The sequence below is a fragment of the Fusarium redolens genome (genome assembly GCF_020744475.1).
Source record: "Fusarium redolens strain MPI-CAGE-AT-0023 chromosome Unknown BKA55scaffold_1, whole genome shotgun sequence".
Lineage (NCBI taxonomy): Eukaryota > Fungi > Ascomycota > Sordariomycetes > Hypocreales > Nectriaceae > Fusarium > Fusarium redolens.
In genome coordinates this window covers 4,813,464-4,834,923 of record NW_025763664.1, presented here as the reverse complement: position 1 = coordinate 4,834,923, position 21,460 = coordinate 4,813,464, and the positions used below count along the sequence as shown (strand labels likewise).

At 48.4% G+C, this 21,460-nt stretch overlaps 10 protein-coding genes and 2 non-coding genes across 12 annotated transcripts; 6 read left to right on the top strand and 6 right to left on the bottom strand.

The window, feature by feature from the left end:
* Positions 1 to 448: 448 nt before the first annotated feature.
* On the top strand, positions 449 to 3,845 carry BKA55DRAFT_497154 (uncharacterized protein; the record flags this gene model as incomplete). Its single annotated transcript, XM_046186440.1, has 4 exons — positions 449 to 603; positions 664 to 776; positions 830 to 1,120; positions 1,171 to 3,845. The coding sequence occupies 4 exons, from the start codon at positions 449 to 451 to the stop codon at positions 3,843 to 3,845; spliced, it is 3,234 nt and encodes a 1,077-aa protein (XP_046057272.1).
* Positions 3,846 to 4,074: 229 nt separating this feature from the next.
* On the bottom strand, positions 4,075 to 5,195 carry BKA55DRAFT_551915 (uncharacterized protein). Its single transcript, XM_046191392.1, has one exon. The coding sequence runs from the start codon at positions 5,073 to 5,075 to the stop codon at positions 4,167 to 4,169; it is 909 nt and encodes a 302-aa protein (XP_046057271.1). The 5' UTR covers positions 5,076 to 5,195; the 3' UTR covers positions 4,075 to 4,166.
* Positions 5,196 to 5,290: 95 nt separating this feature from the next.
* Positions 5,291 to 7,911, top strand: BKA55DRAFT_51059 (uncharacterized protein). Its single transcript, XM_046187622.1, has 3 exons — positions 5,291 to 5,774; positions 5,898 to 6,249; positions 6,590 to 7,911. The coding sequence occupies exons 1-3, from the start codon at positions 5,410 to 5,412 to the stop codon at positions 7,616 to 7,618; spliced, it is 1,746 nt and encodes a 581-aa protein (XP_046057270.1). The 5' UTR covers positions 5,291 to 5,409; the 3' UTR covers positions 7,619 to 7,911.
* Positions 7,912 to 8,074: 163 nt separating this feature from the next.
* On the bottom strand, positions 8,075 to 8,146 carry BKA55DRAFT_t16. The gene has a single exon. It is a non-coding gene; the product is annotated as a tRNA-Thr (tRNA).
* An 84-nt stretch (positions 8,147 to 8,230) lies between these two features.
* Positions 8,231 to 8,302, bottom strand: BKA55DRAFT_t15. Its single transcript has one exon. It is a non-coding gene; the product is annotated as a tRNA-Thr (tRNA).
* Positions 8,303 to 8,659: 357 nt separating this feature from the next.
* Positions 8,660 to 10,269, bottom strand: BKA55DRAFT_551911 (uncharacterized protein). The gene is made up of 2 exons (XM_046191391.1): positions 9,760 to 10,269; positions 8,660 to 9,690 (listed from the first exon to the last, which is right to left on the bottom strand). Exons 1-2 carry the CDS (start codon positions 10,010 to 10,012, stop codon positions 8,978 to 8,980), a joined length of 966 nt encoding a protein of 321 aa, XP_046057269.1. The 5' UTR covers positions 10,013 to 10,269; the 3' UTR covers positions 8,660 to 8,977.
* Positions 10,270 to 11,465: 1,196 nt separating this feature from the next.
* BKA55DRAFT_551910 (uncharacterized protein) lies at positions 11,466 to 11,844 on the top strand. The gene has a single exon (XM_046191390.1). The coding sequence runs from the start codon at positions 11,535 to 11,537 to the stop codon at positions 11,709 to 11,711; it is 177 nt and encodes a 58-aa protein (XP_046057268.1). The 5' UTR covers positions 11,466 to 11,534; the 3' UTR covers positions 11,712 to 11,844.
* BKA55DRAFT_551909 (uncharacterized protein) lies at positions 11,819 to 13,366 on the top strand. Its single transcript, XM_046191389.1, has 2 exons — positions 11,819 to 13,226; positions 13,282 to 13,366. The coding sequence occupies exon 1, from the start codon at positions 11,962 to 11,964 to the stop codon at positions 12,934 to 12,936; it is 975 nt and encodes a 324-aa protein (XP_046057267.1). The 5' UTR covers positions 11,819 to 11,961; the 3' UTR covers positions 12,937 to 13,226; positions 13,282 to 13,366.
* Positions 13,367 to 13,524: 158 nt separating this feature from the next.
* BKA55DRAFT_533094 (uncharacterized protein) lies at positions 13,525 to 14,148 on the top strand (the record flags this gene model as incomplete). Its single annotated transcript, XM_046189417.1, has 2 exons — positions 13,525 to 13,681; positions 13,736 to 14,148. 2 exons carry the CDS (start codon positions 13,525 to 13,527, stop codon positions 14,146 to 14,148), a joined length of 570 nt encoding a protein of 189 aa, XP_046057266.1.
* A 212-nt stretch (positions 14,149 to 14,360) lies between these two features.
* Positions 14,361 to 15,407, bottom strand: BKA55DRAFT_588921 (uncharacterized protein; the record flags this gene model as incomplete). The annotated part of the gene is made up of 3 exons (XM_046194859.1): positions 14,361 to 14,658; positions 14,707 to 15,097; positions 15,149 to 15,407. 3 exons carry the CDS (start codon positions 15,405 to 15,407, stop codon positions 14,361 to 14,363), a joined length of 948 nt encoding a protein of 315 aa, XP_046057265.1.
* Positions 15,408 to 17,834: 2,427 nt separating this feature from the next.
* On the bottom strand, positions 17,835 to 19,628 carry BKA55DRAFT_497251 (transmembrane amino acid transporter protein-domain-containing protein; the record flags this gene model as incomplete). The annotated part of the gene is made up of 1 exon (XM_046186450.1): positions 17,835 to 19,628. One exon carries the CDS (start codon positions 19,626 to 19,628, stop codon positions 17,835 to 17,837), a length of 1,794 nt encoding a protein of 597 aa, XP_046057264.1.
* Positions 19,629 to 20,715: 1,087 nt separating this feature from the next.
* On the top strand, positions 20,716 to 21,043 carry BKA55DRAFT_683556 (uncharacterized protein; the record flags this gene model as incomplete). Its single annotated transcript, XM_046198526.1, has 2 exons — positions 20,716 to 20,915; positions 20,974 to 21,043. The coding sequence occupies 2 exons, from the start codon at positions 20,716 to 20,718 to the stop codon at positions 21,041 to 21,043; spliced, it is 270 nt and encodes an 89-aa protein (XP_046057263.1).
* Positions 21,044 to 21,460: the final 417 nt, after the last annotated feature.

Sequence of the window (21,460 nt, the reverse complement as noted above, 5' to 3'; positions counted from 1 at the left end):
GTTCGGTTTAGTGACGTCAGACCTCTATCTGAAACGGTAATGCGTGTCAGCGCATGGAATACCCTCATGACAACTGTATTTTCGTCCTATGCATGCATGAGAGGCTTATCATCAGAAATATTCGATCCATGGGCAAGACAATTAACTCCATTGGCCGATTCTGGCTCAAGAAGTTAAGTTGTCATGCCCCTTCATACGCTGGTTTCGACATCCTGATAGCTCTATCGAGTCATGAGACCCATATTTAGCGGCTATGCCAGCCACTTATAATTTACCCTTCGGCCAGCTGCACGTCTCCAGTACCTGCCTAAATGGAACGCGGGGCGCCACTCCTCGGTGAAACAGCTTATCCCGGTCGCGCTCATAAGCGTTGGTTGTTCAACAAACCAGCCTCCAACATCAACATTGTTCCATCACCAGACTGCATCGTATTCCCATCGCTGCAGTTATGGCTCCTTCTACTCTGAGGAGCCTCCTGCTGGGAGCTGTGGCTCTTTGGCCTGGTTTGGCCATGGCTTCCCAGAACTCAACTTACTCTCAGGCCGATCAACTACGGGCACAGCTAGCTCTCATGGGTGATCGCCCAGATGGGTGTCCTCCCTGGTGCGTCAATGCGATTCCGAATCCCACGAACTTGAATTGCCCATACTGATATCTATATAGCTTTAACTGTCTCCTTCCTGCACACACATGTGCTCAATACGCTGGTTGTAACGAGTACAACGGAAAATGCGCCTGTCCTGAGGGATTTGGCGGTGATGACTGCCTCGAGCCACGTGCGACCTCCTCTCGTTAATATCAGATGAAACTCGACTGACTATCCTCTTAGTGTGCGGCTCACTTCCCAAGGGAAAGGACCGCCCAATGCGATCTGGTGCATCATGCAATTGCGACGAGGGCTGGACTGGCATCAATTGCAACGTCTGTACCGACAATAAAGCCTGCAACGCACTCATGGAAACCGGCGACGGCGGTGTCTGTTACCAGAATGGCGAGGTTGTGAACCACAACTATCAGATCTGCGATGTCACCAACGAGAAGATCACGTCTTTACTCGGCAAGCAGCGCCCAGAAGTCACATTCACCTGTAAACAAGAGGATCAGACTTGCGATTTCCAATGTTTGTTCAACCCATCCTTATTTGCGCATGTTGCTAACCTTGATGCGAAGTTTGGGTAGATGCTATCGAATCCTTCTACTGCCATCTCTCCGAATGCGATTCGAGCGCCGATTGGGAGGAAGAGAAGAACACCACTTCCTACAAATGCAACAAGATTAGCTGTAGCTGTATTCCTGATCGAATGCTTTGCGGAAAAGATGGATCCATCGATCTCACAGATTTCCTTGACCAATCTATTCAAGGTCCAGGACGATTCGAATGTACTCAGAAGCATGGCGGTACTCACGACTGCGCTTTCAGAGAACCCGAGATGGACGCCTTGATTCTAGCCCTGATTGGCGATTCCAGCATTCTTCTAAGCTGCCACGCTGGCGAATGTCTCTACGAGACAGAGGTTCCAGGATATAAGCGACCCGTAAAGAAGATCAACACGCCTCTTATTGCCGGTGTGATTGCAGGCTGCTCTCTCTTCTTGGTTGCTGTTATTATCTTGACATGGTATCTGTCAAGGCGCAAGTTGAGCTATGGGGCTATCCGTTTGGAGGACTCAGATGACGAGAGCACGAAACTGATGACTGACCACAAACCCGCCTCACTCTACTTTGATGATGTTGCGTACACTTTGAATGGTAAACAGATTCTTACTGGAATCCGTGGTATCTGCAAACCTGGAGAGGTCACTGCAATCATGGGTGCGTCCGGAGCAGGAAAGACAACATTCCTCGATATTCTTGCACGAAAGAACAAGCGCGGACAAGTTCATGGCAACTTTTATGTCAACGGCGAGAAGGTCAACGATAATGATTACAAGAATGTTGTTGGATTTGTTGATCAAGAGGACACCATGCTCCCTACCCTTACCGTTCACGAGACCATTCTCAACAGTGCTCTACTTCGACTTCCTCGCGACATGGGCCGTGCTGCCAAAGAACAGCGTGTGGTTGAGGTTGAAAAGGAACTCGGCATTCATCACATTCGCGACTCTCTGATCGGTTCTGAAGAGGGCAAGGGGCGTGGTATTTCGGGCGGCGAGAAGCGACGCGTAGGAATTGCTTGCGAACTGGTCACCAGCCCTTCGATTCTGTTCCTTGATGAACCGACCAGTGGCCTCGATGCCTACAATGCGTACAACGTGATTGAGTGCCTCGTCACTCTGGCTAAGACATACAAACGAACTGTCATTTTCACAATTCACCAACCCCGATCCAACATTGTGGCACTCTTTGACAGACTCGTGCTGTTGGCACAGGGTCGTACCGTTTACTCTGGTCCTTTCAATCAATGTCAGAGTTATTTCGACGGAATCGGCTATGAATGCCCCCCTGGTTTCAATATTGCTGATTATCTTGTCGACCTTACCATGCATGCCGGTAGCACTCAATCCATTGATAATGGTACTGTTGGCCTTGACAATAACAGTGTTGGTCCCAGCAGCACCCGTGCTATCAAGTCTGTGGCGAGCATATCAGGTACTACTTCGGGAGACGACGACGCCAGCTCCAGCCGGCCTCAGAATCGTCGTAGAGACTCGGTCAAGGTTCGCCAGGATCGCGAGCTCTTCACCCGCAGAAAGACGGTCGACACTGCAGCCTCCTCAGATGCTGGAGGTGAAGACAACGGTGCCTACCGCCTTCATCAGAACCCCGTCGACTCTACTACCGCAACCCTCTTCGAAGACCCTCACGACTTGCCTCCAGCAGCAGCCACGGGTACAGACCTCGACATTATGACACGTGCATTCATACACTCGGAAATAGCTTGCTCAACACAAGATGAGATCCAGCGAGCCATTTACATTGCGCAAGATGCCAATGGCTCCAACGCAAACGGCTACACTGCCGAGGGACCGAATGTTCATGTCAGTGCTGTTGGAAAGGGTTATGCTCGTGTTGGCTACTTGCGTCAGTTCATCATTCTGTCTGAGAGGACTTGGAAGAACCTGTATAGAAACCCGATGTTGATGCTTACCCATTTCGCGATCGCCATCGTGCTCGCCGTTTTTTCAGGATATCTCTTCTATGGTCTCACCGACGACATCCCTGGCTTCCAGAACCGACTTGGCCTGTTCTTCTTCCTGCTTGCCTTGTTCGGTTTCAGCACACTCACAAGTCTTAACGTATTCGCCACTGAACGACTTCTTTTTGTTCGCGAACGTGCCAACGGTTACTATGCGCCAGCCACTTATTTTGCGGCCAAGGTACTGTTCGACATAATCCCTCTTCGAATCGTTCCCCCTATTCTCATGGGTTCCATAATCTATCCTATGACCGGCTTGGTGGCTGATTCAACGCATTTCTTCAACTTTATCTTGGTCCTGGTGCTCTTCAACATGGCTGCTGCGGCTGTTTGTCTCTTTATTGGAATTGTCTGCAAAGATGGCGGTGTTGCGAACTTGATTGGCAGCTTGGTCATGCTTTTCAGTCTGCTTTTCGCTGGCTTCCTCCTAAACCACGATGCTACTCCAAAGGGTGCTCTTTGGCTCCAGACGCTGTCGATTTTCCACTACGGATTTGAGTCGCTTATTGTCAACGAGGTTCTTCAACTTACCCTCGTCGACAGCAAGTACGGTCTGGATATCACAGTGCCTGGCGCAGCCATCCTCAGCTCCTTTGGATTCAACAATAATGCCATGTGGCCCGACATTAGGAACTTGGGTATTTTTGCTGCCGTCTTTATCATCTTGTCTTACGCCGCTATGCATTTCTTGCTCGTCGAAAGACGATAAATCAGCATAGAGAGATTGGCCATCGTGTATGGCTTCAGAGTTAAGAGGAACGATGCAGGTGTCATTGCTTGCAGTGATAATATACATAAGAAGTATGTCAGGCATACGTGTGTCATACTGGGCGTTTGGATGGGGGCACGTTCTCGTTCTTTCATAGGTTATTGTATCAAGTCTCACAATATATATGTAGAATAGCATTTTTAAGAACACTTTGAACTCATACATGAGTCCATGGCAGACCGCTTGAAGACGTGATATTTGTCATAGGTAGTTACAGTAATACATGAATACAAGTTGTTTTTACAAGCCAAAGGGCATGATCTACTCCATTTTTCCACCAGTGAACTCCTCGGCAATTCTCTTCTGTCGCTTGACGGAGCGGTCGTACTCCGTTTCGTAAAAGTCCATAATCTTGGTGGATACCCCTGTTGTGGTTTCCAACATGTTGCCGATTGATGTTGGCTTGCCCCAGACGTCCCATGTGTTCTGGGCGGAACCGTATCGACCGATATCGAATCCTTGCTTGTGGAAGAAGTCCTCGGCAAATATGGTCTCAATCTCCTCCTTGAGCTCACTCTCAGTGACAATGAAGTTGGAGGCATTGATGTAGAGCTCCATCAACGCATCACGGCGAGCCTCGCGCTTAGCTCCCTCCATGGCCTTGACCTTGATGCGGCTCCTATCGGCACGAATGTAGCGTTGAGGGTCAGGATATGTCTTGGTGTCCAAGATTGCGTCCAACACTGTGCTGCGGGTGAGGCGATCGTCCTCTCGCTCGGGGGCCTTGACAGCCCGGTGGTTCTCAAGAAACTTGTGGCTCACACGCTCGTTCTGAACAGCATCACGACGGTTCCTTCGTACCCAAAGTTCCTTCAAACCAGTTTCCAGGTTCTGTCGACGGGAGTTGGCCATTGTTTGCTTCCATTCCTGTGTCTCGTTCTTGGGTTTTTGCTTGTGGGCCGGCTTAGGAACGGTTTGCTTGATATAATCGGCTCGAATCTTGCGGTCACCCTCCACACGAGGGAAAATCTCTCGAGGTACGGGGAGGTGACCTCTGACTCGGGGAAGTTTCTTCTCTTCGGACTGGGGTGGTGTAGGCAAGCGGATATATGAGGGGGACTCGGGAGGGACTTGTTCGAGAGCAGGAGCCGAAGTGGAAAAGGCTCTTGAGGCCACGAGGAACTGACGAGCAGCCGCCCTCGGGCACGAAGTTGTGAGGCTGAAAGACATTTTGAGAAGAGCCTCGGCCAGATTGAGCACTGCGGGGCTCAAGTTGGATCGCAATTGACGTCGTATCCCGTCGTCAAATCGGCTTCTGGAGAGTCAATCGCCAGACTGAGAAAATCGACGTCGGATCAAATTTGCGGATTATCTGGTTCCGCGTGCAAGACCCCTGGCATTTTACGCCCCGCCACCAACCACCGCGGGAAGTTAGTGGGGCTCTTCTCCTACTAAGAAAAAAAAGTTCTGGAGGAATAAATTTCTGGATTGTTCATCTTCTTCTTCTCTCTTTGTCTTCCTTTGTCGCCAGTATCCTCGACCAACTTCCGCCAAATTTTTCGCCATGGGTACTGGAAAGAAGGAGGCCACCCGGCGTGAGCGCCAGGGTAAAGGTGGTGATGGTCTCAACAATGTCAGAACCAAAGGAGAGAACTTCTATCGCGATGCGAAGAAGGTCAAGCACCTTAACATGTACAAGGAGGGCAAGGCGCAGAGAAACGCCGAGGGGAAAATCGTCAAGGCTGCCTCTTTTCAGTCGCGCGACATTCCTAATGCCCGAATCGAGCCGAATCGCAAGTGGTTTACCAACACTCGAGTCGTCTCCCAAGACACCCTCAACGCCTTCCGCGAGGCTATGGATGAGAAGGCCCGGGATCCCTACCAAGTTCTTCTCAAGTCAAACAAGCTGCCCATGAGCCTTATCAGAGATGGAAAGGATACCGAGAATGGTATCAAGCAGCACAAGGCCAAGATGACCGTTGAGACCTCTCCCTTCGCTGAGGTCTTCGGTCCTAAGGCGCAACGCAAGCGAGTCAAGCTTGGTGTTAGCAGCCTGGATGACCTTGCTGGTGACACCGAGAAGAGTATGGATACCTACCGTGAGCGGCTGGAACAACAGAAGCTTCTCAGTGGCACATCTGGTGATCCCGAGACTCTTGGAGACTCTGACAAGCCTCTCACCATGTCGATTGAGCCTGTTTTCGACAAGGGTCAGAGCAAACGTATCTGGAACGAGCTTTACAAGGTCATCGATTCTTCAGATGTGGTTATCCATGTTCTCGATGCTCGCGATCCCGTCGGAACAAGATGTCTCAGCGTTGAGAAGTATCTCAAGGAAGAAGCCCCTCACAAGCACTTGATCTTTGTTCTGAACAAGTGCGACTTGGTCCCTACCAGTGTAGCTGTAAGTTTTTCCTTTCTTCTCCATATCTTCATCTCCCTCCTCCTACACCCCAATGTTCTTTGTCAGGATTTGTCCCTTTATATACCATGGGACCTGTCTGTTATAACATTGGGAGAATAACCGCCAGTCTCGACTGTCGTCAACGTCTTGTTGTTCGGCTGATGTGTGCCGTTTTGGTTACCATCATGAGACAGGCCAGGTGTCCGATTGAGTTGAAGTCTGCCTATGCCATTAACCAATTACGGGGCATTGATTGCATACTTCTTAGTGATGACACAAACATCTCCCCGCCTGCAATATTTGTTCTGTATATGTTTACTCGAATGCTAATTCGATACAGGCCGGATGGGTTCGAAGTCTCTCTAAAGAGTACCCTACTCTTGCTTTCCACGCTAGCATCACAAACTCTTTCGGAAAGGGTTCCCTCATTCAATTACTTCGACAATTTTCATCCCTCCACTCTGATCGGAAACAAATCTCCGTTGGACTGATCGGTGGACCCAACACTGGAAAGTCCTCCATCATCAACACTCTACTCAAGAAGAAGGTCTGCACTGTCGCTCCTATTCCAGGAGAGACCAAGGTCTGGCAATATGTCAGTCTGATGAAGCGCATCTACTTGATCGACTGCCCTGGTATTGTTCCTCCCTCAAGCACCGATTCCCCCACCGACTTGGTCCTTCGAGGTGTCGTGCGTGTGGAGAAGGTTGAGCACCCAGAACAGTATATTCAGCCTTTGCTGAACCGGGTCAAGCAGCATCACATGGAGAAGACATACGAGCTTAAGGGATGGACAAACTCTACAGAGTTTCTTGAGCTCCTGGCCCGCAAGGCTGGTCGTCTTCTCCGTGGAGGTGAGCCTGACTTGGATGGTGTTGCAAAGATGATTCTCAATGATTTCATGCGAGGCAAGATTCCTTGGTTCACTCCTGCGCCGAAGACCGAGGGTGACGCGGACGGTAAAGTTGGAAACCGTGAAGGTAGACTCGGAGAGATGCCTCGAAAGCGAAAGCAGGAAGAGGCAGCCGAAGATGAAGATGCTTCCGCCGAGGCCCAGCTTCAACGAGAGGCTGAAGCCGCTGAGAAGGCCGAGCAGGAGAGTCCTGATGGTTCCGATGAAGAGTCAGAGTTCGAGGGCTTCGGCAGTGACACTGAGGAAGCACGGTCAAGAAAGCCTTCGTTTGGTGCTACTGTGGATGGTGAAGATAGTGATGATGAGAGCGCCGACGATGATGTGATATCTATAGGTGGCTCTGAAGTCGAGGATGAAGAAAAAGAGGAAGAGGCGCCTGCACCTGCACCTCCAGCTAAGAAGAGTAAAGGAAAGAAGACAAAAGGCGGTCCTCCAAACAAGAAAAGGAGGACATGATCGACCTGGAGTCGATTAAGTTATAATAGTCTTTATCTTCATTCGAGGTACCTGCTTGCGCATCCTCAACCAAAACCTTAATGATACCCACGTTAATACTTGCATACCTTGAATTTTCCTCTTCAAGTGCCATGACACATCTTTCTCAATTCAGATAAGCGGAATGGCTGTTGACTTTGTCTCTTAATGCGGGTGAGTGATGTCTTCTGTCTCTAGCTTAGGGTAACTTTAAGTGATTGCCATGAATTGATTATAATACCACCCATTGAAATGAGAACAAGTTAAGCAGTAGACCAATGCCAGTTACATAACTTATGACCAAGACTATTAGTGTAGTTTTTATTTTATTTATATCTGCCACCTATTTAAACACTTCGCCATACAATAACAGACACCAGTATTGGATAATTAAAAAATCAGTAAGCAAGATGGAATAGAGTGAGAAGACAAAAAGAATGCCTCCACACAGGATTGAACTATGGACCTTTGCATTACAAGTGCAACGCTCTACCACTGAGCTATAAAGGCGTCTTGATAACTAAACATCTGTAATTGGACTACAAGACGCTGGCATGCAAGGAGAGTTTAATACTGGCAAAAGGGCAAAAGAATTGCCCCCGCACAGGATTGAACTATGGACCTTTGCATTACAAGTGCAACGCTCTACCACTGAGCTACAAGGGCACTTAGTAATCAAATTGCTTAAATTAGAATCTATTCACAGATCTCCTATGGTTCCAGATTTCTATACACACCTCCTTGTTTCTGGTTTGCGTCTCCTATAACAACTACAAAGTAATTATGTTAATAAGTATATCTTATTTTTATATTACATAAATAATAAGACAAGATATAATATACCCAAGAAATGAATTTTATAAATTAGTCAATCTTGTAATAAGTATCAGCATATAGACTCTGTTGCTTTTCCGCCGTGAAAAGAGGAACTAATATTGTAAGTCCGAAATATGACATTGGAGATCTCTCATAGATGCTGCTTTCTCAGCCCTGTAGTGCTGATCAGTGTTGATGATGTTGTATGTAGATACTTATAGGCCTATCCTTCAGACTCCAGATATATACCGATAAATAGTATAAAGACAATACTCCCTTTTGTGGGACAGAAACATGGCAACGATGAACACTGTACCGTGTACTCCGCTTCATTCTGACTCGGCGTTCAGAAATATTTTCAACAGTGGAACAGACTTCTAAAAACCAGAAAGCCTACTGAAGGTATGGCATAAAGGTGTTGGTTCAAGCTTGGTTCGGTATGTGGACCTGACCAAAGGCAATTCTTTATAGCTCTGGTATGTTTGTATTCATTCAACTTCACTTGACCTACGCGTATTCATTGCATTATCGCACCTTCTGCCCGAGAACATCGCCAAGTATACTCCATGCTTCCTCGACATCCTGTGGTATATCGACATGTACGATAGAGCCTTTGCCTCGTGGCCCGTATCCGTTCTCATCGTCTCTCATTCGTGGAATTTCGCCAATAAGAAGAGACAGGAGTCTTTTCATACTCCAAAGACCATCGATCTGGCTGTTGTCCCACTCTGCAATGTCATACCGCAAGTAAGAAGTGAGGCCGCCCGCTTGATGTTGAGTTATAGAGTCTTGAGCCGCCACCCTGGGCACGAAAGTTGGCCAGCCCGTAAGTGTAGGAGTGTCGTCCACCTTATCAGAGTAAACTTGCTCAAAGGCAGCAACTGTACGTCGACACATGGTGGGATCTTGAGCGACGACAATAGAATATGGTGATGTATATCCATGCTGGTCTAATACCTTCCTTGTGCATACTGCATTTAGTGCACAATTTGTTGAGGCATCTTCAATCAAGATAGTGAGTTTCTGAGTTGGGTTCTTTCCGGCGGTTATTTGGTTACCCTTTTCAACCTCAAGGTGGAAGAATTGCTCTACAATGGTCTGGAAGACCCGAGCCTCCGGTTGTCCCTGAACTTGGCCAGCAATGCTATTGTACTTCGGATGTCGAGCTACAGCATCATACAGCAATTGGGTCGAGTGCCCGATGCCACCGCAAATGACTAGAACGACTGATTTATCTCCTACGGCAGAATTAGTCATTCAGTCGATTAACAAGGTTCATCGGCTCTGCCGCCGCCATGCAAGCCTACCGGCTGTCTCTGCCAATTTCACCACCGTTGATACGACAGTCTCTACAATGGAAAGAATTGCAGAGCCGCACAAGACAACCACAGCCACAGAACTTGGGCTTGTCTCGATGTTCAGCTGCTTTTTAGCCGCCGACGAGTCGAAGAGGGCGCGGTGTAGATCTGACAGAGTGCAGACTTGCTCGCGAGCAACAAATTCCGAGATGATATTGGCAGCGTCAGCCGCTTTAGAGAAATTGAATGGGGAGATGGCCATTGTGTTTAATCGAGGATTTATTGTTCAGAGTCACACGAGACAGGTGGCTATCGCAGTAAATAATTACTGGGAGGTTTGAAGGACTTCAGCGTGGGCCAATTGATGCAGCGGAGTATCCGGAAACGGAATATCCGGTTGGGAATGGTGACGATTCGCAGCATGAATTCTCCTTACGTTCTGTCATTGAGGAAGGCTTTGATTTGTTATTCAATTTAACAATAGTCTCGTGAATGGGTTTTGTTTCGTCAATGCTCGACTTGTCGGGCATATCGTACGTGTATGAATCCCAAATTCAAGTCCGCACAAGCACACGATGTCCATTCTGAGCCCAGCCAAAAGGGGTTTTTAGAATAAGGAAGGCTTAAGAAATAGTATTAGTATTTTTAACTTTGCCTCGGGTGTTTATTTGTGTACCAGAATCGTGTTCGTAGAATAACTTGAGAGTTACTGCCTTATTTGCCTGTGTTCAGGTCACCAAGAACAATCGCTTATACCATCACATGGGAATCTTGTTTGTGGATATCGGTAATGAAAGAACTAAGAAACTATCTCTCAGGTTTTGTTTGATGAAAATATAGTGGCGAAAGAGACAGGATGCGGATTGATTCTTCGCGAAGGGACTTGAGACTGATCATTGTCTTTTCTGCTACAGAACAAGTATTGATGAAAGTTCCTTGAGCCAGGAAGTCGTTCGATTGTTCGGGTAGTCTCTCATTACAGAACGTGGTTGGCAGACATCAGCATTGTTCAGTCGATTGTAAAACTTTGAAGAAGCCTGGCTAGCCATTTAGAAACAGGAAAAAAGTTAAAGGATTCAAACAGTATTTCAGTTTTATGAATCAAAAAGGGATAGACTCCTATCATCAGTGTCGAAATACCTTAAGCACAATACCCTAATATCGACTACCTGCCCAACTGTTTAACGAACATTATTTAACTTAGGAAAGAACGGCCTACAGGAGCAACCCCGTAGTTATAATCATGGCCAAGGTAGGTATCTTACCTTACAACCTCTTTTCAACATCAGTATCTGAAACGTTTGGTTGTATCATTTGGCACAAGATACGCCCGAAAGAACAAGGTGCGCCAGAAATCACCTTTCTCTTGTGCGAAGCATACGAAGGACTGACTGAGATGAAGTCCAGTTGCGAGGCTGCTGGGCATGGATGGATGCCAGACATACAGTGGCATCCATCTATGCCTCGCAGTGGCAGCTGAAACGGCTGCCACTGCGAGGCAAGGATCTCTGCTAGTAACATCTGTCACTCAATGCATCTCCTTATAATGGAATAGCAGAATAAGGTAGGTAAACAACAATATTTCCCCACTGCGGACACATAAACCTCATCGCCCCTCTCCTGCACTCCTCTTCGTTTGTTCACCTTTCATCCTCTTGTTCTGGTTGTGGGTATCGTGTCAAGAACATCAACATCAACTTTATTTTTCTTCACCTATCACCTATCACCTATCAGCCACCACATCCCTAAAGCAGCCTCCCTCACACAAGGCAGAAGAACTCAAAATGAACGATACCTCCGCACCTGGAGAGCCGCAGGTGGTGCGCAACGGTCTGCAATCACCTCCTACCAACGCCTTGAAAGACATGGCAAGCCGCCTCGCAACCAAACCTCACGATGCCCAACCCAACTATGACATGATGTCAACTGGATCGAACCTGGTATGTATTGTACAGCGATAATTACGCCTGCGAGGAATGACACTTACGATACCTCTAGAAGACGAGGGAAAACCTGACCGATACAACTGAGGATTTGACCATCAACGGAGACAGCAATGCTTCCTAGGGTTCGTTTACCTCCATGCCTATGACTCTACCTTGCGCCGAAATTCAACGCTAACAAGTACTTACAGTAGGAGCATACAGCCCGTCCTCACAAGGTACTATTCAAGACTGCATCACTGTGGCTCCTCGTCACCCTAAGGCGCATATGGCGCGAGGGAGCTCTTCCGCTGCTCTTCGGCCAGGTGAGGACGGTCCGAAATACGATCTCACAACACTTGCGAATCCCATCCGACCAACTAGCAGACCTCATGCCCCGATGTTTAATCTAGAACAGGTTTACGACGTCTTCAACGACACCCCTTGGGGAAATCAACAAAGCGACACAGTGGGGGAGCAGAATCCCACCGAACGTCGCCGAAACAACAACAAAACTGCTCAGTCTAGAGTCTCGAAGCAGACAAAGAGAAAACCCCTTGGACCTCGAGCTGGCTCGGGAGTCTCCAAGCCCCCCCATCTGCCCAAGCAGCCCGTCACGCAACCCAAGCGATCTAAGAGTCCTCAGGGGAAGAGCCCAATCGATGTCGTTGCCAGAGGGGCCACCTCAACCCCAAGCAACCCAAGCGACCCTGCCCCTTACTATGAAGTTGCTCGCGCCCCTAATCTCAGCAGACCAATTCCCGACTTTGATCCGGCTTTGATATCTGCTTGTCCCAAGCCACTATCGCCTTCAGAGATGTTGGATGCAGACAAGTACTTCCTCTATCAGATGGCCACAGCTCGTCACCTGGCCTTCAACGGTGTTTCGGGCCCATACCAGGTTGGTCACTGCTTGTGTGACGTCCATAAGGCAACCGGGAATCTCATCAAATTTGCACGAGCCTGCACCGCTCCAAATGGCGAAAAATATTGGCGCCATCTCATGACAAATGCGTCTATTAAGGCTCAAGATGGGTCTACCCTGACAGGCAAGCCAGCAGCACTCTCAAATGGAGCCCTGATTTGGATGGCAGATGAGGAAGGGAAGGCTATAGCTCCTGAATGGACGTTCAAAGAGCCCCAATTCTTGCCTCAATCCTCGGAGGGCCAGGAAATGGGACAGCATCCAAAGCAAGCTCAGCAGGATATCAACCCAATCCATCCTGGACTCAAGACTACTAGCAAAGATCCTTTTTGGTGGTGAACGACACAAGATCGTTGCCAAGTTGCATGGATGGAGCATTGAGCGTCCCGAGAGAATGTTTGAGTGAACATCCCTGGAAATAGCCACACCCTGGTTTGGCCATGTGCGAGTCTCTTCAGTCCTTCTGGTTCATATGACGAATCACATATGGAGTACGGAGTAAAGAACTGTGTTTGGATCGGGTTGACCCGGAGGGTCTTGGTTTATACATTGACGTATGGTCGGAAACTTGTTGTTAGCTGGTCTCTGGAGTTTGATATACTCGATTTTGAGTTTTGATGAAATTCTATCTGGACAGGTTTAGTTTAGCGATTCCTAGAATTGGAAACAGAAATGTGTTTCTACCGCTACTAGGTAATAATAATGCTAATTGCCGATGAATGAGTGGTAGTTGTCGAATCAAGTGGCCATGATTGATGATTACGGAAGAATTGCGCACCGACCTCGACAGCATCATCGAAAAAAGGCCCTTCCTTACCTTAACCGACGCCACTTTTGCTCTATACTCCCCCGCCAACGCGCAATCTTTGTGTACTATCAGCTCTCTTCCTTCTCATTCTTGTTTCCATATATCAATTGCCAGATAAGATGGGTTCTTCGTCTTCAAAAGTCGCCAAAGGCGCAGCGCGAAAGTATCCCGCTCGAGCTCCTGGAGCTGCAGTCCCACAAGCAGTAGCACGTCAACCAAGGGCAGAGGCACCAAAACCAAAGTCAAAAACCCTGGGAAACAGCGCAAAAGACGAAGGTAGATGAATTGGAACTTCTTATGTCTATTGCAACCTCTAACTCATATCTGTAGCTGTTCGCGCCGATGCTATGGACCCCGATTTCCCAACCGGCGACTTCTCACGCCGTCTACACCAGATGGGAATCGCTGACTCGAACCCTACATATTCTCCCTCGTCTACAGCCGCGACCCCCCTCGGACCTTCAGCCCCCCCGGGACCTAGTTTTGCACCGAGTCGAAGCAACCCAACCCTCGTAGCGCTCTCAGCTCGAGATCGACTACAAGACGAAGCGGAGGAAGATTTCGCGAGCATGGGACGTGAGGGCCGACGATTCCTCGATATGAGGACGTTGGTGGATGCTATGAAGTTCCGCGATCGAGGTATACCAGAGAAGGAGATCGAGTCGAGATTAAGGATACAACCTGGGCTCTTGAGCAAACTTGGACAGGAGAAGACCTTTTCGCATGTGACGAGTCCGAACTGAGGACAAGACATGAATGAATAGATGGAAAGTCATCGCGATATCCGCAAGGAATGATGTGACAAGTGTATTACGATTGTACAATATCATGTTTCTTCTCGCTCAAGAAATAGCAATAAACGATACCCAAGAACATATCACCAAAGGTCTAGGTTGCCGCGACTTGTTTGCTTTTACCCAAAACCTACCTTGCATAACATGGCTCTCCCAAAGCTCTACCACGCAGCATGGCCACCATCCATGCGAAGGTCAGCACCCGTCATGAAGCTACTTGCATCGCTCAAAAGAAAGACAGCAGCACCACGATACTCTTCTGGAGTGCTTAGACGACCGAGCATATTCTCTTTGGGCCACTTCTCGCGACGATCAGGATAGTCGTTGAAGAGATTTTGAAGCATCTGGGTTAGAATGTAGCCGGGAGAGAGGGTATTGACACGGATACCGTATTCTCCCCATTCCATGGCAAGATTACGGGCGAGCTGGACAACAGCAGCTTTGGAGGGGTTATACACGCTGATAAAATGTTAGTAGCCGAACATCACGACCTGAAGTGGTACTTACGGTGCTAGCATGCCTTTGTTGGCGATAGTTGCACTCATACTGGCAATCATGAGAATACTTCCAGGCTGTTTAAGACGAATCATCTGACGAGCAGCTGCTTGGGCAGTCATGAAAGCCCCAGTAAAGTTGATGCTCATCATTCGTTCGGTCTCCTCCATCGAGTAGTCAATTGCTGGCGTTTCGTGGTTGATACCCGCAGCAGCGATGAGACCATCCAGGCGACCTGCGCCATTGGCGATATCTTCAAAAATGCGATTGAGATCTGGAACGTCTCTTACATCGACTCGATGGTAGTGAAGTGAGGTACCGAGTTCACGGGCTCGGTTAGAGACTTGCGAGAAGTTGGACTTGGGATCTTCAGCTGGTGAGGGCAATCTATCAACGGCATGGACTGTTGTAGTTAGAGTTTAGCAATTGATATAATCTCAATGGTCCTTCTCACCGGTAGCTCCGGCTTCAAGAAGAGCTTCAATCTGAACAAGACCTAAACCTCTTGCGCCTCCCGAGACGACAATGACTTTGTCTTTGAGGCTGAACTCTGGTAGAAGATGAGGCTGGCCGAGCGCCGCATTGCGCTGAGAAGGAGTGTTGTGAAATGTTCGAATAGCTACTGGGACATATCGCGTTGTTTGGTGAGGAAAAGCTTGTCTGGGGAGAGGCTGACGAGCCAGTGCTTGACGAATGGGAGAGAACTTGTTCATTGTGGAAGCTTATGAGGCTGGCGATACCACGGATGCTTACAGCTAATCTAAGATATACTACGTTCAACGGCAGCTTTGGGTGCTTTTGTACCAAAGTCAATAGCAGCCATTACATGCCATGGTCATGGCCATGAGGGGAATGCTCAGCATGGATAGATTCGAGATGTATCAGTGGCGGTTCTTGGTCACCTTTACCACACCCCGAAGAAGATGTCACGAGGGATCTTCATGGCCCAGAATGGACATCATCATCAATTCAGACATTGTTGAGGGTGTGTATGAAGAGAATGTGCCCCAGTCGACAGGCCAAGCTTTCCAATCCCCCGAGCCACTAGGACGTTATTGATGATCCCGGTGAGGCTCGGGTTTCCTTGCAGAGTTAAATCAGGTCCTGGCCGAGCGAGGATCGCCGTCAGCCATTTGACTCCCCAAGTCACCTCCTTGGCTTACACTGATCTCCAGCTGTAGGTTAAGCTCGGGGTGTAAGTTTGATGAGTATTTACTGTGGCATGGATATTGGCTGTCCTATGGCTCCAAAATAAAGTCAGAGAGATATCAACGCCGAGGATGCAAGTTACAGCATTTTAGGTGATGGTTGCGTTACGTGGGGAATCGGGCGGAGTCACCTCCGGATCTACACCCCGCCCCCAGCTTTTGAGCTTCTCCCTGAGAGCTCCAGCTGCATCTCAGCTCTCGAACTCAATTCGTCCTCCCGCAGTAGCTTTGGATCTGCCGTGAATTGGAATGTCAATTTTGATGATGGTGGTGGTGCGTTGGTTTGCTACGGCGGAGATGATCTTTTGTTGGTATTCTACTGTTGATGCATGGCCTTTCAGCTCTAGTTGTTGAATAAAGGAGAGTCAATCCGAGGCCTTGTACCGTCCAAATCGCCTGACTATGCGCTGGTTCTACGGCCAGCCTCTATATGGATACCAGTACTACACCACGTCACGCGGTATCGATGAAAAGAGAAATCCCGTAGAACGAGGCCCTCTTCGTTTCGCTTCCTCGGTGTGGATTACGCCGAGACAGCTATCACTAATATGATTTGCTTTGCTCAAAAATAGACTTACACAAGGTTCATCAGTTTGTGACGAATATCTTGGCTATTCCATCATCGATGATACATAACGTGGATACATATAGAAACACAACTGACTTATCATTATTATCTCTGATCAACAGCTGCAAATCCAATTGAGATCTCGGTCCCGGTGCACGCTCAGTTGAATTCTTAAACATGCTGGAACCGACATGGGCAGTATTGAGGATCAGTGGTTGGGGATGTGATGAGTTTGACAAGGGCCTTGCAACTAATTGGAGTCATTTCCCCATGTTTCTGTCGAAATCTATCACAGATACTCTTGCTTGTCCAAGATAGCGTCAACGTTTCTTGCGTGGACCAATATTTACATGCCATAAAGCTGGACTTTGGAGGAGTATATGATGGAAAGCGAGTGGGATAGAACGCTCTCGCATGCTGATTCTATCAATCAATACAAATTCTGTTACTATAACTACCGAAAAGAGCTTCTTACATTGGAAACAAGGCGTTGTGGACAATGCTCGGAACACCAGACTGCATTACTGCTTTATTGCCTAATATGGTAATCCGGAATCTTCACGATGCGATTACAAACATGAGACCCCGACTTGGATCACAAGTCCCCAATATTATACAAAGAGTCTAGAAGCATCTGACTGCTTGAATTTGAAGTGGCCGTCATGCATAAAGGTTACCCTACACTGAATTTGTCGTACACGTAAGCCACAGAATCCTGCAATGGCCCATCATGACTCCCAAGCGCAGTATCCTAGAGCTCTAAAGCCAGTTGACCTGCATCTAGATGTATTCCTGAGGAAGTCCAAATTGATTCTGATATTGGGTTTTCACTAGACTTTGCATCAGGGTAACTCACCTGTGAACGACCGCCTGTTCTGGTAGAGACCCCAATATTCTACCTACCAATGCGCACCCTGATAGATGGCTGGAGAACGAGGGCTATCTGTGAATTAATGCACTTTGTATTATTAAGAAGTGAGAACACTCGAGGCCTAGGTACGGTAAGCTTTTAAAGTAGTACATGGATCGTCAACGAAGCAAAGGAGTGACCGGTATCTAAATTATCATGAGAACTGCCAACAATCTGTGTTAAATCGAAAAATCAAGAGGATGCATTAACGCCTTTTTCCAAACCTCCAAACATGGCAGTATGCCGCTTTCGTTTCGCTTCGGTTCGCGTGTCCTCTGTGACGACCTCCAATGAGGCCTTCGTCAGCCGTCAACAAAAAGCTCAAAAACAGAAACACATGAACGAGATACGCTCTAACCACATGTATGACTCCCGAGCCCTTTAGCCTTTTGAAGTTGCCTTGTACCAGTCTTATGCCTTGTTTCATTTCCACCGCAGATGTGTTTGTGGTCTTCTAAGCACTGTCGATCCACTGGTAAACAGTAACCAACGTGGTATAGACCATGGCGATGAAGCCAACTACCATGACAACAATGTCGATAACCTTGGCCCTGGTTGTCTGAGCAGCTCCCTTGTAGTGCAAGTAGGCTGGGTAGATGTAGACTAAGGGAACACAGGCAAAGCTGCCAATCAATGCCACAAACTTATCCAAGTCACTGGCACCGATAATGCTGATACCCACACATACGCCAACAAGAAGGGTTCTGAGAGCATTCTTCTTCCACTTGATCGCGGCACTCTTCTTGCCAGTTGCACGCTCACCAAAAACCGAGGTCTCGATAATACGAGCAGCTGGGAAAAGCTGGACAGGGTCTCCGGCGAGAACGGCAATCGAATACAAGAACTGGACTGCGTTGACAAGAGGAGAATCCTGGGGAAAGTTGGATATGACCTGAATCTTGGTATCCTCACCAAAAGTCGCATAGCAGAGTGCTCCCACGGAGGTGAAGATGATCGTGATGATAAACATGACCAAGTAGAGGAGGTTAGGGAAGTGTTCGGGTCGCTTCATGCTTGACTGGATGGGCAAAATAAGTCCAATTCCTTCAAAAGTGAAGATACCTGAGCCAATGGTCAAAGTGAAATCCCTTGGGTTGAACAGCTTCACAGTTGAGTCCATGCCGCGCTGAGAAAGGGCCGCTATGTCGTAGTACCAGATGTAAACAATTCCAATCAAGATAAAGACATCAGCAAGAAGGGCGGCGGGTCCAAGTTTTGAGATGTTTCGGATCAGCGCAAGAGGAACAAGGGCGACCAACTGCAAAGCAATCAGACTGGGCACGTTGAACATGAACTCGCGGTGGTTGGCGGTCACGGCATCAAGAAATGCATAGAGGTTCTCAGCTGTAAAGATGAGACCAGCGCAGACAAATCCAAGCTGAGAAATAGCAATCGAAGCGAGGACCAGACTTCTAAACCGAGGGCCAACAATGGCTTCACCCAGTTCTCCATAACCGCCTCCGTAAATCTGACGACAGTCAAGAAGAAGACGGAAACATCCGCAGTTGACAAGAGACAGTACAATGAGGGTGATTGACGAGAAGAGGATGCCACCATTGCGGAACGCCTTAGGCAAGAACATAATTCCAGTTCCGATGAAAGCCTTGATGAGTGTGAAGAATGTCTTTGTGGTTGTAGCGTCGCCCGTCTTGCGCATTCGTTTAGAACTTCGTCTTCTGCCAAGGAGAGGTCGAAGCTCAGGCGGCTGTTCCACATCGCCGTCTTCTCGATCGTCAATGGCAGACTCGTCTTCGCTGTCGGCATCTTCAAGATCTTCGCCGGCAAAGCTTCCATATAGGTCGAGGAAATCGACAAAGTTCTTGGCAACAATGGTGTAGCCGCTCATGCGTCTCTGTCGGGCACGTCGCTGGAGGTGATACCGTCGAAAGCCGCCGGGCTCCCGCTGTTCGGAGTGGCTCAATTCGTCTTCGGCAGCGAGGGGAGGAGGTGTATGATGGGAGAAGGTGGCAGCGCGGCGGAGGGAATTGGCTCGAGCCTTGATCTTGAACATGTCGCGATGCATGTCGCCACCTTGTAAAAGGAGCGAAGATTCGACAGGATCTCCTGAGGCGTCATTGTTGTCATTGCTGGCAGAGCCCGAAGCGGAAGGGTTGGCTGGACCAAAGGCAACGTCGGGCTCGGCCGAGTAGCCATCTGGGAGATGTCTGTCGAGGATGGCAGCTTTTCGCTTGCCCGTCTCGCTGCCCAAGCTACTGGGTGTTCCGTCGAAATTGGCGAACTCGGCCATAATCGTGGGTTATCAAGACGAGTTTTACAGTCGTGACGTAGTTCCTGCAGTGCTTTACGGTGGTGCTGCAGAATAGAAAGGAAAACAGTAGATGGCAGGAGACGGAGTCTTAAAACGATCAATCACGAGTAGTCTTCAGCTGTGTTAGCCGTCACTGCAAGCGTCAACAGACATCCGCTGGCGATGAGAAAGGAAATTGTATAATTGCAGGGAAAACATTGAAGACTGCGAACGATGCATCGCCTCTGGGTTGGGTCGTTCGGTTGTTGTATGACAATCGGGGTCGGTGAATGTCTCTCCCGGTGGGCCTAGCTCCTTGAGGCTTGGGTCAGTGGGGTCCACGATCCACGTGTATCGAGAACACGCAAGTACTCGATACATTTTCAGCCCCATCTCACAACGACGAAATGCCGTGGTGTTCTATGAGACAAAGTAAAAGCTACCTGCGTGGAACGCTTTTGGGGGTACCTTGATGCAACCAACTGAACACCATGCTCGGCATTCATCCTTCCTGATTTGACATCACCGAAACTTCTAGAGAATACCAAGACTGAAGCCTCCAATTTCTTCGTCACCAGAGAATGACAATGTGCAAAATTGACGCCAAGAACTGTACCAGTGAAGCATTGCAGCGTCCCAAGGTTACACCGAGAATACACGTATGTGTTCACCTTGGTAACATGTTTTCTTATTGTTGTCCAGTTTGAGTTAATAAAGTGATGGTTGTGTCACTCAATTCATCAAGCAACAGAAGTTTATGGATATTGCCGACCTGAAAGGTTTGACATCGATGAGGACCGGATGCCCTGAATAGCTTGAGGCAAAGCACAGTCTTTGAAGAATTAGACAGTCATGCGGTTCTAATGTTCTACCCTGATCAAAGCTTGCAAGCTGTGAGGGCGAATCGGACAGCTAAGGCCAGCGCCTACGGGTTAACCGAAGAAAAGCCGGCTCAGTATGGCAAATTTTCTCCTCAGGCACGCAGTGCTAAACCCAATACGCTTGACGCGCCTGTCCTTTCGCAGCCACTAGAAAGCTCACTCATCAACGTCAAATTCGACCCTCAAACTCATCACAACCGCCCAAGATGAGCTTCGTCCACCTTAACCCTCGCCCCATGCTCGAGAAGCTTGTCGGAAACCCAGTTCTTGTCCGCCTAAAATGGGGTGAGGTCGAGTACAAGGGAACACTGGTTTCCATCGACAGCTACATGAACATTCAGCTTTCCGGCACCGAAGAGTACATCGAGGACAAGCCTACTGGATCACTGGGTCAAGTATTGATCAGGTATGACTTTTTGCTCATCCTCCCTTGTCAGAAACGCGATGCTAACCACGAATTACAGGTGCAATAACGTGTTGTGGGTGCGCGGCGCAGATGCAGGAAGCGACGCTGATGCCGCCATGACTGGTTAATCTACGCCAGCGGTGAAGGAATTGTGAGAAGGAGAGGAATGAGATACAATATTCTTGAAGTTAGGAAAGCTTTGTCTGATACGACTCTTATTCCCGGGGATCGACGCGACACCGCCTTTTCAACCATCATCAAGCCTACGTCCCAGGCTGAAATCATGTATTCACAGACGGCTCGCCGCGAGGCAGCACTTGTCGACTTGTTTTCAAAACTTAGATCTAAACTTCAGGCGGACGGCCCATGACGGCCCACAGTTTGGCAATGTTTGCTATAATTATAATCTAATTACAAACTGTGGAGATTACCTTGGTGTACCAAGAAACCGGTCTTTGAGTATGTTGGCCAGCGTTTAGCTTGGCCCTCTTCTGGAAGCAATCCGATGCCCTCCTAGTACTTCCAAACAATGCCCACACCAATGC

What these genes read in the sequence shown, in the direction of transcription:
- BKA55DRAFT_551915 (XM_046191392.1), bottom strand. Translation starts at nt 5,075, where the DNA reads ATGTCTTTCAGCCTCACAACTTCGTGCCCGAGGGCGGCTGCTCGTCAG.
- BKA55DRAFT_551909 (XM_046191389.1), top strand. Translation starts at nt 11,962, where the DNA reads ATGGCGCGAGGGAGCTCTTCCGCTGCTCTTCGGCCAGGTGAGGACGGT.
- BKA55DRAFT_51059 (XM_046187622.1), top strand. Translation starts at nt 5,410, where the DNA reads ATGGGTACTGGAAAGAAGGAGGCCACCCGGCGTGAGCGCCAGGGTAAA. An exon ending in CCCATGAGCCTTATCAGAGA is followed by an intron (nt 5,775 to 5,897) that starts TGGAAAGGATAC and finishes TGGTGTTAGCAG; the next exon opens with CCTGGATGACCTTGCTGGTG. An exon ending in TGGTCCCTACCAGTGTAGCT is followed by an intron (nt 6,250 to 6,589) that starts GTAAGTTTTTCC and finishes AATTCGATACAG; the next exon opens with GCCGGATGGGTTCGAAGTCT.
- BKA55DRAFT_551911 (XM_046191391.1), bottom strand. Translation starts at nt 10,012, where the DNA reads ATGGCCATCTCCCCATTCAATTTCTCTAAAGCGGCTGACGCTGCCAAT. An exon ending in GAAATTGGCAGAGACAGCCG is followed by an intron (nt 9,691 to 9,759) that starts GTAGGCTTGCAT and finishes ATTCTGCCGTAG; the next exon opens with GAGATAAATCAGTCGTTCTA.
- BKA55DRAFT_551910 (XM_046191390.1), top strand. Translation starts at nt 11,535, where the DNA reads ATGAACGATACCTCCGCACCTGGAGAGCCGCAGGTGGTGCGCAACGGT.